Source organism: Dermatophagoides pteronyssinus, unplaced genomic scaffold, assembly GCF_027571235.1.
Source record: "Dermatophagoides pteronyssinus isolate colony J.1.1.1.1 unplaced genomic scaffold, Derpt_VIB-CSIC_2022.12 sq0005, whole genome shotgun sequence".
NCBI lineage: Eukaryota > Metazoa > Arthropoda > Arachnida > Sarcoptiformes > Pyroglyphidae > Dermatophagoides > Dermatophagoides pteronyssinus.
Window position 1 is genome coordinate 1,372,372 of NW_027461529.1, and position 19,972 is coordinate 1,392,343.

Here is a 19,972-nt window from a genome sequence, read left to right on the forward strand (position 1 = left end):
AATAATAATAATTTTTTTCTTTATTCATAAATTTCATCGCTATTATGATTATTATGATTTGGCGAAATGAAAATGAAAAATGTGATCGATATTGGGCCGTTATGTTGGTGTGTGATCACATATAATGAGTTATTATTATTTTGTTTTTAAAAATTATTTTGCATTTATTTCTGTAATGCTTGTATCGAGCGCAAGCGATTGAAATAACTTTTTTCGTTCAGATGATTGATAATATGAAATGGATGCTTTGATAAATTACAGTTGCAATCATCAGTTACATATTTTGTGTATAATCATGATGATAATGATGATAATGGAACTATAATGGATTCGATTTGATTGAATGAATGAATGGAAAAAAAATGTAATAGGAACATTATATAAGAATAAGAAGAAATTAATCTAATTATAATTCAATGTGGTAGGAGAAAAAAAAACATGATGATAATGATGGAACAGAAGTTTCAACAGATTTTTCTTTCGTAAAAAAAAACAACAACAACTTAATTTTCTCAGTTTTCAACAAAAATTTTGACGTTGATCGTGTGTTGTTTTCGTAAAAGACAAAAACGTTTTTCTAGTCTGTCGAAATTCACTTTTCAGGAACGGTTAATCTTACGGGTCAATTTATCGGATTGATTGTACGTGTTTTTTTAGTGCTGTTTGTATTAATGTTGAGAGAAAATTTAAAGAAAAAACAATCAAAAAGAATTTAGCCATTTCATTCGTTTTAGATATCTGCACGTGTTATTTCTTTCTTTTTTTTATGTTCTTTGTTCGTGATACATTTCTGATCAACAATCATTCATTTTATCAGGCTTATTTTCTGCGTGTGTGTGTGTGTGTTTTTGTGCATATTGACGATCATCACATACGATCATCAATATAAATCTAAGCAATAAAATATGGATAAATATAAATCATTCATTCGTTTTTTATACAATATTTTACGTTACAGTACAAAAAAGGATAAATTGAGATGTTGTTTTTGTTTTGAAAAAAAAGAAAAACTAATTCAATAAAGGAGTTAACCCTGTATACAATATGATCCGATTTTGTTCATCATCTCTCTAATATAATAGATATTAGAGTTAGGTTGTTCATAATACTTGTTCGTAACAGATGCCTTACTTAACAGATCAGTTATGCAAACTCACTGACCAAACAAAACAAAAAAACGATTTGACAATAAAAATTGTTCAACAAAATGAACAATAATGATAAATTATTAAATAATTGAATTAGTTGGAATGTTTGTATGGAAATGTTGAAAAATTAAATTTGAATGAAAAATAATTTGATGGATTTGTTGATTATGATTATGAAATGAATATGAATGATTTAAAAAGAATAAATTTGTTTGTTTGTTTGTTTTTGTTTAAATATTGTTCAAATCAAAAATTATTATACTGATTAATTGCCATCGATGATGATGAATGATGACTTGGTGTTCCGGAAGCGGATGATGCTACAGTTGGTGTTTGATGTTGTTGATGGCTTGATAAAGCAGTATGCAATGATTGTTGTGATTGATGTTGTGATGATTGTTGTTTCGGTGTTACATGAGGATGATGATGATGATGATGATGAAGATTTGCTATTGCTGTTGATGATTTATATGATGATCGATTGGTTCGTTGTGAATAATCCGAATAACGTTCCATTTCGTTTAGATGATGATTTGAATGTGGATTTGGATGATGATTTTCATTATGATGATGAGGATGAATATTATGATGATGATGATGATTTAATGATCCTAATGGACCATAACCTGGTGATAAACCATTCGATGATAATGATCCATGTAACGATTTACTTATCATTTGATTTTGTAGGCTACCAATAAGTTTTTTATTTGGTAAATATTCCGGATTCATAAATGCTGAATTTACTTCTCCTGAAATTGTTCAATATTATTGATTATTGGATCTTAAAAATAAAATAACAAAAAAAAATTATTCAAACCTTTATATTTTGTACCATTAGGTAGATAATGATCGGGCAATAATTTAACATAACGTGAACCAAGTACAAAAGCCAATATAGACAAAACTATTGAATCGATAACACCGATCAATGCCAAAATGAATGCCCAACGAATACCGCATTGACCTAATGAATAGCTATCCGAATCATTTCCACAAACTTCACGTACAATCGGTGTATCCCAGCCAATCGGAAAAATTAACACACCAACCAACATTGAAATGGCTATTTAATCAAGAAAAAATAAAATTTAAAATTTAATGAAAAAATTTGTCAGACTTATTATGTTTATTCATTTATTTTTGTTTTGCCAGAATATTTCATGTTTATGAAAAAAATTGAATCAAAATATTTTGTTGTTGAAATTGTTTGTTAGTTTTCAACTCAACAAGGACAAATTGTTTCAAATTTTTTTTTATAATTTTGCCTTGTTCCTGTATATTAACACAAAAGATTCATTTCTTTTCAAAAGATTCAAACATTCTTTTACACAATGATTTGATTTATAATTTTTTTTTCTACATATTTTAAATCATAACAAATAAAATTGGTAAAGAACTGAACTATGTTATTAAATATTGAATGAATGAACATTTTGTAAAGGTAAGTTCATTCAAGATTGTAGACAAAAATTTTTTTTTCATATTTTTAGCTAAATATTTTGTTGTTGTTTTGATAATCAAATTGAATTTAGTTCGTTAACATGGTTGAAATAGCACAATCCATAAAAATGAATGATTGAAATTATGAATGCAAAGTATAAAAAAAATGGTCAGCCAAATGAAAAAAAAATCGATTAATTAATCTAATGACATTGAATCGATTTGATTTGATTTTATCATTCAATTATCCATTTTGTTGTTGTCATTCCCATACTGTATTTTCGTATGCATTATGCGTGTGTGTGTGTGTTTGTGAATGCAATTCAAAATTAATGAAATTCAAAGATTTGTCTTATCGTTTTATTTATTTCTTAAATTAGACGTGACACCTTTGTTGTTGTTGTAGTTATTGTTTTTTCTTCAATATTTATGAAATATATAAACAAAAAATTTGATTATAAAATGATTGATAGTATCCGAATGGGAAAAGATTACTTTTATTTACATATGAAAAAAAAACAATTCGAGGACAATGATTCTAAAATGCTAAACTAGACGCCTAACAATTGCCATTGACAGATTGAAATTGGTTAAAAATTTTGTTTTCGTATAGAAAAATACCCTTGATGATGATTATGATAAAATAGATTGGATCTTTTATCTACAAAACTAATCACCCCATATATATCCTGCTTTGTAGATTTATTGCCATAATCATGATTGTATAAAGATATAAAGTTTAATTTTCTTTTTCTTTTTTTGTGATCTAGAAAAGTATACAGATGAAAAAAAACTAACTAACTTGAATGATGCTTAAACCTTGAAAATCATTACAACATAAATACTTTTTGTTTTCTTTTCAATATTAAAAATAACAATGATTATATGATGAAGATGAAGAAAATAATAATTATATCGAAAAAGCGAAAGAAAACAACAACAACAACAACCATAGATAGATGTGATGAATATAATGAAATGTAGATCATCATCATCATTGTGGTAATATTATAATGATGATGATAATGATGATGATCATCATATAACCATAACAATAATCATAACCATAACAATAACCATAATCATAATCATTAGCCAGATCAGATGAAAAAAAAAAATCTGTTATATATAATGACACACACACACACACACAATAGATTGATGAGAAAAGGTAAAAAAAACCAGCACACAAAAAAAAAACATAAGTCCATCTGGATTTCATATTCAAATATGACATGTCATATAATGTCATTTTATTTTTTTCGATCGAAATATTCAAAATATTCGAAATGTTCATTGTACGTAGATTTTGTTGATATTTTGATAAAAATTCTTAAATCTTTTGTTCAATAATTTTCTATATAAGTAGATTATACTAAATAATATGATTACTTAAAACAATCATTATTATTAATGATAATGGTGAAAATGTTAACACATTATACACATGCATTCACGAAATGTTCGTGATTTTTTAACACGTGAATTTTTTCTTTTCTTTCTTGGATATATATGGTTCAATCAAATAAAAATCAAGTTATTATTACAATCGATTTTTATTATCATGTTTTGTTTTGGAAATTTGTGTGCGTGTGTGATATATGATGTGTTAACCCTATAGCCATTATCTTTTAGTAAAAACAAAATAAGTAAAACACGAATTTCATGAAATTTTTTTCTCCTTAATTGCTTTCCAAACTATAATTACTTCATTATTATTCTTTGTTTTTGGATTATGATTTGATTTGAAAATTTCATTCATTTATTTTTTCGATTTCGAAAAAAAAATTCGTCATTACATGTCATAAGAAAAACATTTTTTTTTCTTCATTTCTTTCATTTTATGATTTGAATAATTGAATTCAAAGCAAAAAAAAAAAAGATTTCAAAATCTATTCACTCATCATTTGTTTGATCAAAACAAAATTTGAATTTGGTTTCCATATCGCACCATTTAACCATTCCAAAAGAAAAGTTTTGCTCATCATTATCATCAGTTGTTGTTGTTACGATGATAATGATGATTTCATTTTATTTCTGTTTATGGCCATTTTCAACAAGTGTTTTTTTTGGCAGTTAACGTTCCTATTCAATGTTATTGTTAACGATTCAAAAGAATATCATTGAAAAAAAGCAAATGAATGAAAAATTTCATCATTGAAAATCATTTCAAAGTCTTCAAAGTCAAAATCGTCATTTCATCTTTATAAACAACAAATTTTTGTTTAAAAAGATGAAATTTTCATTCACTTTCTCGTTATATATTTATGGTTGTTGTTTTTTCACTTTTCCTCCTCCCCAGCATTCATTCATCCAGAAAAAAACCGTAATCAAAATGAAAATGAAATGAAAAAATTTATTTTTTTTCTCAATTTTTTTCGGTATGGAACAATGAAAAACATCGACAAAATGGATTTTCAACAAAATAGATCAACAAGTTGAACGAGTTAAATCAAACAAATTTGATGATGATGATGAATTTTGATAGAACTTGAAACAAAAAAAAATTAAAACATTTAGGAATTGATGGTCGAGGCCATACATGTGTGAAACAAAAAATGAAAATGAAAATGGAAATGGAAAACAAAATGTATGGTCGAGGTCATTTTAAATAAATTTTGTTGTTGTTGTTTACTTTACTTTCTTTGTTTTTTTGTTTCATTTTCTTTCGCCCGATTCTAATTTAAATGTAAATCATATCATTGTATACTTATATAATTCTCATCCTAAAGAAAGGGAAATTTTCGTTGAATTTTTTCGTTCAATGTTGCATGATAATGACAATTCAATTATCATCAAAAATATCAAAAATATTACTGTCCACATAAACTTGTCATTCGTTCGATCATTATATATCTAATATATTAGATAATTAACATAATGGCTAAGCTTTTTTTTTCTTCAAGTGTTATAGATATTAATGAAAATGATGAAAATAGAAAAATTCATTTGTGATAATGTACATTTCTGTGTGTGTTTGTGGAGAGGATAAATCTGAAAAAAAAACAGAAGGATTCAAAATGATATGGAACAAACAAGAGGAGGAGAGGATAGACACTTGTTAAGCTTTTATTATTATGAAATATAATTTTCATTGAAATGAAATGAAATGAATGGACAAAATAACAAGAAAAAAACTCAACAAATGATTCAATTAATCTCAAAAGATTTTCTAGTTTTTGCTTCTTATTTCTTTAATTTTTTTTTGCAAAATTCATCCTGTTATTTTATCATATTGAATTGAGAATTACAAAAAACTTAATGGATTTTTTTTCCTTTTCTTCATCATTTATTTATTATACATCCATATCTGACAAATTGAAACAAAACAAAAAAAAACATCTTGTTTTTATCGTTGTCTTTATTGATTGACATTACTATTGAACAAAAAAAAAATCTTTAGCATTAATATTAATAATGATAACAACCAAAATCTAATGCTGAAACAAACAATCAACAATGAAAAATAAAAACATTTCATTGAATAGAATGGAATCATCAAGCACTTGATTGTAACAAGTGGAGAAAAAAATTTCATTTACTTTAAATGTCATATTTCATTTAGATTCTAAAGAAAATTGATTTGAAACATCATAACTAGTAGTTGGTTGATTGGTCAGTTAGTTACATTGATGGATTTGCATTTGTTCAAGATTCCCAAGATGCATTGATAGAACTTTATTACCGAAAGAAAACAAAAAGTTTCAACAACAACAACAAGAAAAATAAATCAAGTCAAGTGATCATCGTCTGATCATTGTTTCATCCACCACCACCATTACAAATGTGTTTGAACCATTTGAAAACATACTTTTGTATCCGAAAACATTTCAGGAAGTACGAATGATGTTGACGATGATAATGATAAAATGGAATTTGTTATTTTGGTTAGTTGAACACGATTTTTTTCTCCAAAAAATAAAAAAAAATAAAATGTTTCTTTTGTTTTAAATCCATTCACAAATAAATACAAAAAACAAAAACAAGAAAATGATAACAACAATAATAACCGAACCTTTGAATTGACCTCATCTTTGTTTGAGAAACTGCTTTTGCAACAAAAAAAAAAAAATACTATCTTTTTTTCGATCCAAAACAACAATAGTAATAATCAGTATAATTTTCGAAAAGTTCTTTATGAAGAACATATGTTGTTGTTGTTTTATGTCAGCCAGAACAACAACAACAAAAACGCAGAACGAAAGGAAAAAAATGTTTTTTTTTTGTTTTTAATCAATCAAATAAAAACGTGTGATACATTTTTTCGGATGTAGGTGTCCGCACACAAAAAAAACATTGGATTTGAAAATGAAAACCGCAAATGAAATGTGACATTTGAAAAGAATGTTTTCATTATTGTTTATATCCTGATACAGGAAACTCTTTGTATCATTTATATATCTAATAAAGACTTACAATTTTTAAAAAAAAACTCAATAAATGAACAAATTAAATGAAATAATTTCTTGGAAAACAAAAAAAAAATATGACAATAAAATTATGATTATGATTTTTTGTTCAGTTGTATCCAGTGTTTTAAAAAACATCTGCCCAAATCTCAATCATCATCTTCATATCCATCAAATTGATCACTTTATCGTTTTTTATTGTGATCAAAACTTAAAAAAAAACCATTTATTGATATGAAAATGTAGCTTGTCATCATTTTTTTTCAAAAGAAAATAATCATAATAATAATGATTATGGTGAAACAAAACTGATTGAAAGTATGAATGTAACAATAACCATAATAATGATGATGATGATGATGATTTAAAGTAGCACCCAAAAACTATTGTGGTTCACTGTTGTTGTTCCTCATATATAATTTTCAATGATTATCGTCATTAGGTATATTTTTTTCTCTCGTTGAGATGGGAGGTGAAAAGAAAGGATTTGATAATCATTGAAAATCTATTGAATAATAATTCTTTTTTGTTGTTGTTGTTGAAATCATTTGAATTCAAAATATATTTGAAATACTTTAATATATCAATTTTCAAACAAACCAACAAACGAAAAAACACTTGATCCAAATATAAACTAAAGTGATGAAAATTAATTATAATTTTCACTACTAAAAGTAGCTTAAGAATGGAACACACACACACATTCAAAATATCAAAAGTTATTGAAAAAAAAATTAGGGATCGTCAACTTGCATAAATCATTTAATATTGCGTTATGCTTCTGAAAAAATGAAATCTCAAATCTTTACATTTTGTTGATGCTATTTTTTCTCCATCTCTCTCTCTCTTGCTTAATAATGCCAATCTAAATACAATAATCATTGTTTTATTTTTCTAATTGAAATCAATAAGATAGAATCTTAATATATTAAAAATACTTCATGTTCAATGGATTAATGAAAAACAAAATTATGATTGAAAATGTTGTCATTGAAAAACGCCTATAGTATCTCAATAGGCTACTATTATTGAGATAGGTACTCTATTAACTAATACTGCTTAGAATCATCAGCATGATCAAGTTTTTCTCTACTTTTCATCGAATTTTTTTTTTGTTTGCCCTTCTCCATTTCAATTGGAATTAATTAATTAAATCAATAAAATCAGCCAAAAAGAAAATTTTTTTTTATTTATTTCCAATAATCATCATAATTAATAGAGGGAAAGAAATATATTTCAACATTCATAATAAGTATGCACAAATTTTCAATATGTTGATGGATACACACACATAAATCAATTGTTATATTGGTACGTGTTTGCACGTGCTTGTTTGTGTATATTTGATATGCTTGAATAGAAAAAAAAGTAAAAATAAAATGCTACTATTGAATTTTTTTTTCTAAAATTGGATCAAATTGGATCATATCATTATCATTTTAAATCAATATTCATCATCAACAACAACAATAAAAGTATTTATCATCAACAACTAAATCCTATCCTAAATGAATGATAATAAATTATCAAAAATGTACATTTCAATCAATTTTGTTTGGCTGTTTGATAAATTAGAAATAAAATATTTTGACAATAACAATTTAGTTCTTATGAAAAAAATGAAATAAAAAGAAAAGAAACAGAATAGTGATCAATGAATGAATGAAAGAATTCATGTCTATTGTATTATAGATTGATGGCTACAATCATCAGCTTTATCATCATCATCATACGAATATGATTATTATTCATAATTTATGAAAACTTTTCGAACGAAAATAAATGAATGTGAAGACAAAGATCGATGAATATTGCTCAATTTCGATTCAATTATAGATTTATAATATTGTTATTATTGTTGTTAAATTTTTTTTTCATTTGAATATATTCGATCCTATCATTATGATTAGAAAGAAAAACATATAGACATATACGTTTGTATTATATATGATATCGTTGTTTTTTTCATATTTCATTCATCAATGAAAATTTTAGCACTTAACATTGGTGGTCTTCATGAATTTTTTTGAAACTTTTTTTTGTTATTCAATATTTATTGTTTGTTGTTGACGTTTGAGAGATCAAAAAAAAACATTTGTTTAAGTCAAATCAATAGTGTAAAAAGTGAATGTTTTGTTGTTGAATTTATAAATGGATCCTGAAACAAAATACATTTGACATATAATTGTGAATAAGCAAAGAAAAAAATGTATAAAATATGTACATTGAATTTGGTATTATAGAAAATTATTCATTGTTTCGTACATAACATACACACACACATAAACGATGTATCAAATTATACATCGAATAAAAAATCCAAAATGTTGAAAAGTTTTTTGTTTCAATCTTCATTGTTCCAGTTGAATTTTTTTCAAGTTTTTTTTGTTTTGTTTATTTCTTACTTGACAAGTCAATTTGCAATTGTGTGAAAAAAAACAAAACAAGATGAAAATATTTATCTTTTATTCCTGAAATAATTTTTCTTTTTCCCCCCCAAAAAAAATGGATGAATAATTGAAAATTGACATTGAAACAAACTAAGGTATGAAAATTTCATTATTGTAATGAATGTTTTTTCTATTCAATGTTCAACAATAACCTGTTGCATTTGTTGTTTATTCATTTACCGTCAGGAAAAAAAGAAGAACGATGAATCGTAAATTTGTAAAATGATAATAAACTAAAAAAAGAATGAATTTTTTTGAGGATGATGATGTTTTTGTTGTTGTTTGAATCTAATGATAATATAATTATGCTGGATAGGGGTTATCATGGCCATTCACCAAATTAATAATGATAAAATTTTGTTTTTTTATTCAATTAAAGAGAAAATAAAAGAAACGGAAAAATGTTTACACAAATAAACAACAATCAATTTGAGATGAACATTGAAATCATGATCATTCTCATTATTATCATTAAAATAAAAATAGCTAAAGAATGGCAAAAATATATATATATGATGATTGAATTTAATGGCTTAACAATGAAATTACCCAAAAAAAAGGGAGAAACATCCGAATAAAATACCATTATTATGAACAAATTACTTTGGGATTTTTTGATCGATGTGTTATCATTGCACATCGAGATTCATTACATCAGACAAAAGTAAAATTCTCTTTTTTCTTGAAAATTTTCTTTTATTTCATATTAAACACATTGAATGATTCATAAAATGATTATATGTATAAGATAATCACCTGAACAATCTGTAAATATATCTAAAAATAACAACGCCAACGGTTATAACAAATTGTTCCATGTGAAAATCTGTTTTTCGTTTTTGTTATTATTGAAGTAGGCAATTTAACTTTATAACCAATTTAGTCCATCCTTTTAAAAAGAAGGTCCCAAAGACAAATAAAAATCTCTCTTTCACTTTAATTCGTCAAAAAAAATAATGATAATATTCTTTAGAACAATGAATTTTTAGAATTGAATAAGTGAATCAATCAGATCAATTTCTTTCTTTCCAAAATAAATATTTGTTGTTGTCGTTTTCAACTGAAAACTGCTTGTTTTTTCATCATTATTTATGGGTCAATTCATTCACCATTTTTTTTTGTTTGCCAATCAAGAAAAAAAACTGATCGACATTTTGGTTGTTTATCTTCTTTATATGTTCTTCATGTCATCAGATAATAGCAATGATATGAATTATGATTGTTTAATATTATTGAACAAAACAAAACAAAAAAATAATATCAGATGCTATGCTTTTTTCTTTATATAGAAAAGAAAATAACAAATAAAAAAAACTAAAAATGAAATCGAAACAACAATTTACAATCGATATATAATCGACTTGAAAAAAATAGGAATCATAAATAATGATGACCTAATTAGAAAAAACAAAAAATAGTCATCAAAATTGTCCAGTTTCATATGAAAGAATTATTTATTCAAAATTTTCAATTTTGAAAATCTAACACACACACAGTTTAATCAACCAAAAATGATTTAATTAAGTTCATTGTTTCAAATTGTATTTAAATGAAACCGAAAAAATATTTTTGTGTTTGTGTGTGGGTTATTGTAAAATTACATTAGCATACAATTGATTTATTTAAAATAAATTGGAAAAAAACATTGGAAATTTCGAAACAAGTATGCAAAAAATAATGAAATTCCTTAAATGAACATCCAAAGATGGAAACATGACAACAACAACAAATATGAATTTTGCCATTTTAAATTATTTTATCCTTGAATTCATAATGTATTTATAATTTTTCTTCTTTTTTTGTTTTTGTTTTGTTTTTGTTTTGAATTGTGAATACAATGTTCAACCAAAAAAACAAAAACAAAAAAGTAAAACGTACAATATGGCCTATTTTATTTAATTAATGTGAATTGTTGTTTTGTTTGTTTGGCTACCGCGAAAAGGCTTGAATTTCAATGACTTATACATTCTTAACAAGCAAACAAGTTGGATGGATAAAGAATGTAATGAGAAATATATTTTTTGGATTGAACAAAATGGAAATGACTAAGTTTATGTTTGGTTCATTTGGAATATAACGCCAACGATTTTCTTTTCTCTCTCTCTCTTTTACTGTTATTTGATTCGTTCATGTCAATTTTTGGCTGATTGAATTTGTTTTTTTGCCTGTTGTCTCCATTTATGATGTTTCTCACTGTTGATTGTGTGTGTGTGTGTTTAATTAATTTTTTTCACTTTCGTTTTTCACCTGAAACGGAAATTATATTCTTTTCTTCTTTTAACATGTTTGATTCAATAAAAACAAAAATTAGTAGTTTTGAAAACAAAATGTGGAATAAAATTGAATGAAAACAAAATAACGGAAAATTCTCGTACGAACATCAGGGAAAGAAAAAGCTTAGATAATTGAAAATACAAAAATGACATGTTAATAGAAATTGACGCCCTGGTGTACGTATAAAACATCATACGATTGATTTACATTAACATCATTCACATGACAATCATCATCATCATCATCATTTTGTGATGATGATGTAATCTTCGGGTATAAATTTTTTTTTGAAATCATCAAGTTTACCTTACATTATTATCTAAATGTCAAAATAATATGTATTATCAAAATACAAAATACAATTATGAATGAATGAAAAATTTTTTAAAACGGAAAATTGAATTTTTTTTTCTTCTACAAAAAATCCGGACATCGTGTTTTTTTTTGTAATGCGGGAGATACGAAGAAAAAAAATTTCACATTCATTACGTTTAAACCAAACATAACAAGTTCGTGATCATCAAGTTTAGTTCAATTAAAATAAAAAAAAACAAAAATCTATTGAATCGGAAGAAGAAGAAAAAAATGAACAGATAGATAAACTTTTCAAGTATAAAGGTAAATTTTTTAAACTAAAAAAAATAAATATGAGAAAAATTTATAAATAAATAAATTATAAAAGTAAAAAAGTTGAGTAAAATCATCATCATGATAGATTTATTAGTAAACGTTTGGTTGTTGTTGTTGTAGAAAATTTCTGCGTTTACTTCCTTTTTCCCCTATTTATTTTGCCCAATAGGAAAGATAAATTTTTTTCCACAGTTCGATGAATAGATATTTTATTTTACTTTAAAAAGAAATGTACATAGATTTTTTTCTCATCCATTCATTTCATCATCAATGATTTTTTTTTCATTTGTTCATAACGATCAATGATGATCATCATCGAATAATGATAATCATCCAATATATTTTGGATGAAATCAACGAAAAAAAAATGAAATCGTGAACCGGAAGGATAAACAATATTTAGATGATTTAATTCAATCGATAATCGAAACGAAAACAAAAATATTGATGAACAAAAAAAACGTTTTCAATCAGATAATCCATTAGATTTTGTTTCTCATATCTAAGTCGAAAAAAAATGGAAAAGTTCCCAAAAGGAAATTGAAAATTTTATCATTTTTTTTCTTAGTTATTAATTATTGTTGTTGGGGAAATTAATCATCATGTTCCATGTTCATTCATCTTTTTTTTCTCTTGACATATAAACATCATCATCATTTGGTGTTACAAACAAATTGCGAAAAAAAATATGATTCACATATTTTGGATGTTCTCGGATGTTTTGTATGTGTGAGTGAGTAAGTGTTTGTATGTCCATGAGAAATCCATGTTATGGAATATATGATTTACATGATAATGATTATGATTGAATATTGTCTAATGATGAATATCATTATGACAGGATTTTTTTTTACTCATTCCCTATGATTATGGTTTTTTTTTCTCTCACTATCTTTGAACAGTTTCATTTCTATCAGATAATCTATGCAAATCAAAATTATCTTATTTGTTCTTAAAGTTACAAATATCGATATTATCGTGATTATAATTTGCACATTTCATATATGAATGATCTTTTAAATCTAGATTTTAGATAATATGTTGTTTTATGAATGAAAAGAATACAAAACATTTTTTTATAATCATAAAGTTTTGTTTTTCATTTTCACATAAGATAATAATGATAATGATGATGATGGATATAATCTATGGATAAATAATTATAATTAATAAACAAAAAATTTGAATAAATGAATAGGAATTATAAGTTTATTTATTGAATGATTATCTAATCTATCTAGATTTATAATTTGATGAAAATCTATGATAATATTAATAATATGTGTGAGACTCCAAATGATTCTAAAGTATCGTGACTCGAGTATTGTTCATCAATTCTTTTATAAATAAACAAGCTTATGGCTTCTGAATATAGAGAAAAATAATCCTTTAATAATTAGAATAAAATTTCCATCCATTATGATTATAATGATGTGAAATGATAAATCTGTGTGTTGCTAAATTTTTGATTTTGATTACATATATGATATAATCATCATATAAAAATACATAGATAATTTATTCAGATATAATTAGAAATACATTTGATTTCATTTCAACTAAGATATTTTTGGTGAATATTTTGGTTTGGTTTTTTTTGTTGAACACAAACACATCTGAATGCCAATAAACTTGGTATTTGGAATAGAAAATCCGAATGAAATGGATTGAAAAAAAATCTGAATTTGAAATGAAAATGAAAACCAAAACATGTTTTTTTTATAAATAAATAAAATTGTCGTTGATTCAATTATCATCATCAATGACAGTTTTATTTTTGAACCAAAAAATTAATGCATTCAAAGAAAAGAGAACGTGTGATTAAGTAAAAAAGAGAGAAAATTATGAATTTTTCTTTTTTAATTGTTGGGTCACACACAGGTAGGTCACATCAAATGATGATGATGATTAAAAAATTGTTTATGAAAAAAAATGATGATAATATTTTTAGACGATGTCAGATGGGAAAAAATTTTTCCTGAAACAAAAACAAACGATGATAGTAATGATAATAATAATGACTATGATATGTTTTGTTATTGTATGTATACCTGGATTGATTTGAAACGACAACAACAACAACAAAAATGACCAACTAACCTAATGTTTGAATTGTTGTTGATAATGATGTTGATAATTATAAAAATTAAAAATCAAAAACAAAAAACAACAAACAATTGTCAATTAAATGAAAACAAGAAGAAGATAATACCTGAAAAAAAACAAACCAAACAACAACAACAACAACAACAGAAATGTTCTCACCAGGAAAAATTATATCCACAAAAAATGCATCTTTAATTACAAACAAATGATTCAAAATAATAATAATAATAATCTTACGGTATGCGTATGGTTTTAATAGTGACCTATATGACATACACACACAAACACACACCTTGATGAAAATTATTTTTAGTTTGCCCTTCTTGTTAAATAATAATATATCCAAACAAAAAAAAAAACCAACTAAATTTGGCTACGATAGATTCTTTTTCATTTTTGTTTTGTCATTTTAGTCTTTGGATAAACACTAATGATCATCATCTTAATGAAAAGCGGAAAAAAAACATTCATTCAAAAAGAATCTTATGAAAAGTAAAAACAAAACAAAACAAAACAAAAAAAAATGGAAAACAAAAATGTTTGTCGAATTGTCCAAAAACAAAAATTTTCTGTTTGTTTGAAAATTGAAACATATAAAATGAATATATCTTGATACAATGATACCGAAAATAAACAATGATGAAATTTTTTTCCATAAAATTGAAATCGATTTTTTGTTTGTTTGTTTGTTTGTTGCATAGTTGCTCCAACAATAAAATATGATCGATAATAATCAATATCATGAATGATTGAAATTTGATTCAAATTGATCTATCGATTTTTCTTTTATTATTATCATTATCGATTATCATATTTGATTGATTTTGTTTTCAACACATATGACGATGAATGTCCGGCGACAAGGACAATGATGACAAAATAATCATCATTCATTTATTTCACGTAATACAAAATAAAATATGTTGTTATGTGATTGAATGTAATTCATTTCTTGTTTTTGTTTTTCAATCAAAATCAAATCATACGCTATAGAATGGGAAAGTCATTGGAAAATGAAAAGTGGCAAACATTTCGTGGTTTATTTTCTTTTTGAATATTATATTTATACGTATATTCATCGAATGAACTCATCGAAAAAGCAAAATCCATAAATTCTCATCAAAAAAATAAAAAATAATGATGGCGACATTTTTCATTCATTTCGTTCGTCAGTCAAATTTATTTCTGATGAACATTTCAATCAAAAAAAAAAAAACATCAACGACGTAACTGGATCTTCAAGTTTGAAGATTCACTGATTTATTTTCTCCTATAGAGTTGATGATGTGATGTGATTATGGTTTCAACAATCACGATGATTACATGTGCAAAATTCTAGCTGATGAAAGAAAAAAAATCCAATAAAAAAATTTTTCATATGAGATTCGTTCATATTGAAAATGAAATTTTTCAGTTTTTACAGAAAATATTTTCCTCATAAAACTATATTTTGATTATGTAAAATACATTTTTTCATTGAAATTTAATCCAATGTAAGCTTTGTTTTTTCTTTCTTGGTGGTTAATGTTTGAATAAGAAAAACTAGTAGCAATGAACAAATAAATAAACTGGCGAAAAAGTAAATTGTTCCTGATTTAAATTGTGTATAAATCATTACAGATATTGATTTTTATTTTCAAACAAACACATTATCGATCAATCGATTCGATTGTTTGAATCCTTCAAATGGAAAATTGAAGCGATTTTTTTTCAGTGGAAAAACTACCTGGTTAAAATCAAATGGCAAAACAAACAAAAAACTTCTTTTTTTTTTTGATTTGAAGAAAAAAAAGTAAACAAGTGAATGACGTTTAAATATTCAAATTGTTGTTGTTGTACACTAGTCAACAGATCATCATCATGATAATGATAGTGTTCCTGTATCATTTTGTAATTAAACACTTTGTTTTTCTGGCCATCATATTTAGTAGAAATTTGTTGAAAAAATATCAATAATGAACAATGGATTGATCGATCGATCATCAAGATTTGATTCCATTTCCAATTTATCAACATCATTAACATAATGATAATTAAGTATTTGAATATAAACATTACAGTGGACAAGTCAGATTGATTAGTCATTGCTTTGAATGATTTCATTTTAAATGATTATGCTTCGTTTGTGAATACTTTATATGTTCTTTTTTTTTCTAATTTATCAAATTTCCAAAAAAGTTCAGGAAATTCAAATGTTTTGTTTGTTTGTTTGTGTTTTCATTCACAAATATTGTTCCCATTCATTTCAATTTGATTACATTATCCATTAGCAAATGGAAAAAACAACAAAAAAAATATCTTCATCATAATCGAAACTATTGTAGTATTGTTTATTTATTTTTGATAAGCATTAAAATTATGTTCGGATACGGATAAAATGATTTGTACCGGAAAAATTTGCTTGTGTTTACATTGTGTGTGTGTTTTTTTTTTGAATATGATCACAAAAACATTTTGAATTGTAATGACTAACATCCAAATGATTGTTTCCTAATCTGGCCTTCATCCAAAAAATCCTTGATCGATGATTTTTGTTGAAGGATCGATATGCATTTTATTTTAGTTTTATAAACATTTGATGACATTTATTTAATCAAAAAAAATTAATTTTATCCAATGTCATATGTTAAATTATTATTATTCTGAAACATGTTTCGAATTTTCAATATTTATCAACAACATCGAACAAACAATTTTTGTTTCATTAAAAAAAATGAAAGTTTTATTTTCGAATTTATTAATTTTCTGTTTATCATTTTAATTTGTTTATATGCTTGAATAGCTTCAGGTAATTCATTAACCCAGAAAAATATATATAATCATCATAGAAATCATTATCATCTTTTTATAGCAAATGAACAGAGATGTGTTAATTTTTATTTGATTAAAAAAATCGATTAATTTCATCATCATCATCATCAACATTTAATCAAGATCAATTATTGTTATTTTCGGGCAACTAATTACAGTTATTTTTGGTTCATCATAAATCGCATTTTAAATGCATTTTTTTCATGTTTAAATCCAATAATCAATCAGTAATTAGAATATTGAAAAGCATGAAAAAAATAGAATTTCCATATAATTTTGTTGTTTTCATTGTGTGTGTGTGTATCTGTAATGATAAATTTTTAATGTAAATCCGTAACCAATATTTTCAATCATTTCAAATTTTAACTTTTAATTTGTTTCATTATTCAACATTTAACAAAAATTGTGTGCACATTTACTTATTGTACACAAAAAAATAAAACGGATAGTAAATCAATCCATTCAATTCGTGACAAACGAATGTAATGATAATAATAATGATGATAATAAATAATAATGGATCACACCGAATGTGAATAATGGTTTAACCAAAAAACAAAAAACAAAAAAGAAAAACCAAAAATCAAACCCAGGCGCCTTATGTCACGATCATTGGCACGAATATAACAATCAATGAAACAAAAGTGTGTAATGACATACACTTGTTGTTATGGTTAGAAGTAAAAACTACTATTGAACAAGGACAGATAGACAGATAGATAAATAGATAGATAGATAGAATGAGAGAGAGAAAAAGAATAAAAGACTTTTAAACATTTCATAATGAATTGAAAAGAAAAAAAAATGCTATTTGTTTTTTAATATGGAGCCAATCGGTGCCATCGATCATCATTAACATTTTATCAATTTAAATATGTTTCGGTGATCTATTGAACTATTGATCAAAATAAACGTAAACGCTTGAAGTCAACAGCCAGCCGGCTGTTGCTGTTTTTAAATTCTAAATGATTGAATGAATGAATGACTATTTGATTTTTTTTTCACATTCAAACAAATATGATTGTCAATGCCAAATCGATCATGTTTATAATTACCGTAATAATAATATATTTTCATTTATTATTGATCAATATCATTGGATAGAAAAACAAAACAAAACAAAAAACTTACCGCATGAAAGTTGAATCCAACCACAAACATGAAATACGGTTGATGAATGAAGAAAAAAGAATAATACCATTGATAATACGCATAATGATGATAGAAAAACTGAAAGGCCAACAAATACGGTTGCTGCACGAAATGCAGGTGTTTGTATTGTACTAAAATCATCTAATCGTCCTTCACAGATTAAATCTTGACCATCCTGTAATAAACGACATGATCGCCAAAGACCAAAATAACCCGTACCACGTGATGTAGCTGTATCACCTAACCATTGTGGTTGTACAAAAACAACCATATTTATAATAGCAAAACAAAGTGAAAACACTGCCCATAATACACCAATTGCTTTGCTATTACGAGCATATAGATAACGATTATCGAGATACATATCACCACTACTTGTTTCACTATATTGTCCAGTCGACATCATTTTTGGTGATTGATCTTTGATGATTTTTGACATAGACATTGGATCAGTTGATTATTGTTATTGATAATTCCCAACAAACTAAATCAATCAATCAATCACTTTGATTTTAAGGTGAAATTTAAAAAATAAGAAAAAGAAAATGTCACCAGTAAAATCAACATAAATAAACAAACAATAACTTAGTTGATTTTACGAATCAATATCAGTTGACAAATTTCGATAAAATAAAATGAAAAAATTTAAAAATCATGTCACAATCATCTTATGTTATCGTTGTTATTGGTTTTTTTTCTGTTGCATTATCGTTATTAATTTGTTGTGCCAGAACATCAAAAAAAAAAAACAAACAAACAAATCACCAACAAACATTTATGATCCAATTCATTACTAATCACAACAGAATGTCAAACATATTAAAATAAACAGATGGAAACATTTTGGAATTTCATTTTGCAAACATTAAATTGAATGATGTGAATCAAATTTCGAATTTTCGAATAAACTGAAGACAACGATGTTTACACGATATACAACAATATTCATTCAATATTTAGACAAACTAAAATTTAAATTTACTTTTTTTTGGATGAAACATAAAATGGAAGCAAAAACATTTTCTTTTCCTCTTTAATTTTCTGAGATGATTTTTTGGATCATCATCCATTGGATTGTAATACGAAAAAAAAAACATCTTTTTCAAAAAAAAAGAGATAAAGAAAAAGAGAAAAGAAATTCGAAAAGAGAATAGTTGATTACAAATAGTATCAACCTTTGTTTTTTCTTTCTCTCTCTCTCTCTTCGCTCTGCTCTCTCTATTTCACTTTTATTCACATTGTGGGTGTGTTGAAATGTGTTCAATGTTTTACAAATGAATTTTACCTGAATGAATGAATGAATGAATGAATAGTTCATTTTAGCGCGCCAAAATACAACAACAAAATTTTTCATTAATCGATGAAAGAAAAAATATATTGAACAATTTATTTCAATCAATGATTATTGATTGATTTATTGATTGAATTTTACCCCTTACAAAACAGAAAAAAACAGAAAAAAATCCCATTAATTTTTTCCCCTGAATGATTAATTATTTTTTTTTTGTTTTGAAACCCACAATCATTGTTAGCCAATGGATCAATAATA

General features: G+C 25.1%; 1 protein-coding gene across 1 annotated transcript; it reads right to left on the reverse strand.

Annotated features, from left to right (window-relative positions):
- Window positions 1-1,371: 1,371 nt before the first annotated feature.
- Window positions 1,372-18,970, reverse strand: LOC113789707 (LHFPL tetraspan subfamily member 3 protein-like). The gene is made up of 3 exons (XM_027339280.2): window positions 18,403-18,970; window positions 1,969-2,214; window positions 1,372-1,900 (listed from the first exon to the last, which is right to left on the reverse strand). The coding sequence occupies exons 1-3, from the start codon at window positions 18,866-18,868 to the stop codon at window positions 1,395-1,397; spliced, it is 1,218 nt and encodes a 405-aa protein (XP_027195081.1). The 5' UTR covers window positions 18,869-18,970; the 3' UTR covers window positions 1,372-1,394.
- Between the last annotated feature and the right edge of the window lie 1,002 nt (window positions 18,971-19,972).

Coding starts and splice junctions, on each gene's coding strand:
- LOC113789707 (XM_027339280.2), bottom strand. CDS start 18,868: ATGTCTATGTCAAAAATCATCAAAGATCAATCACCAAAAATGATGTCG. Junction 2,215..18,402: donor TTGGATTCAACTTTCATGCG/GTAAGTTTTTTG, acceptor TTGATTAAATAG/CCATTTCAATGTTGGTTGGT. Junction 1,901..1,968: donor TAATGGTACAAAATATAAAG/GTTTGAATAATT, acceptor GAACAATTTCAG/GAGAAGTAAATTCAGCATTT.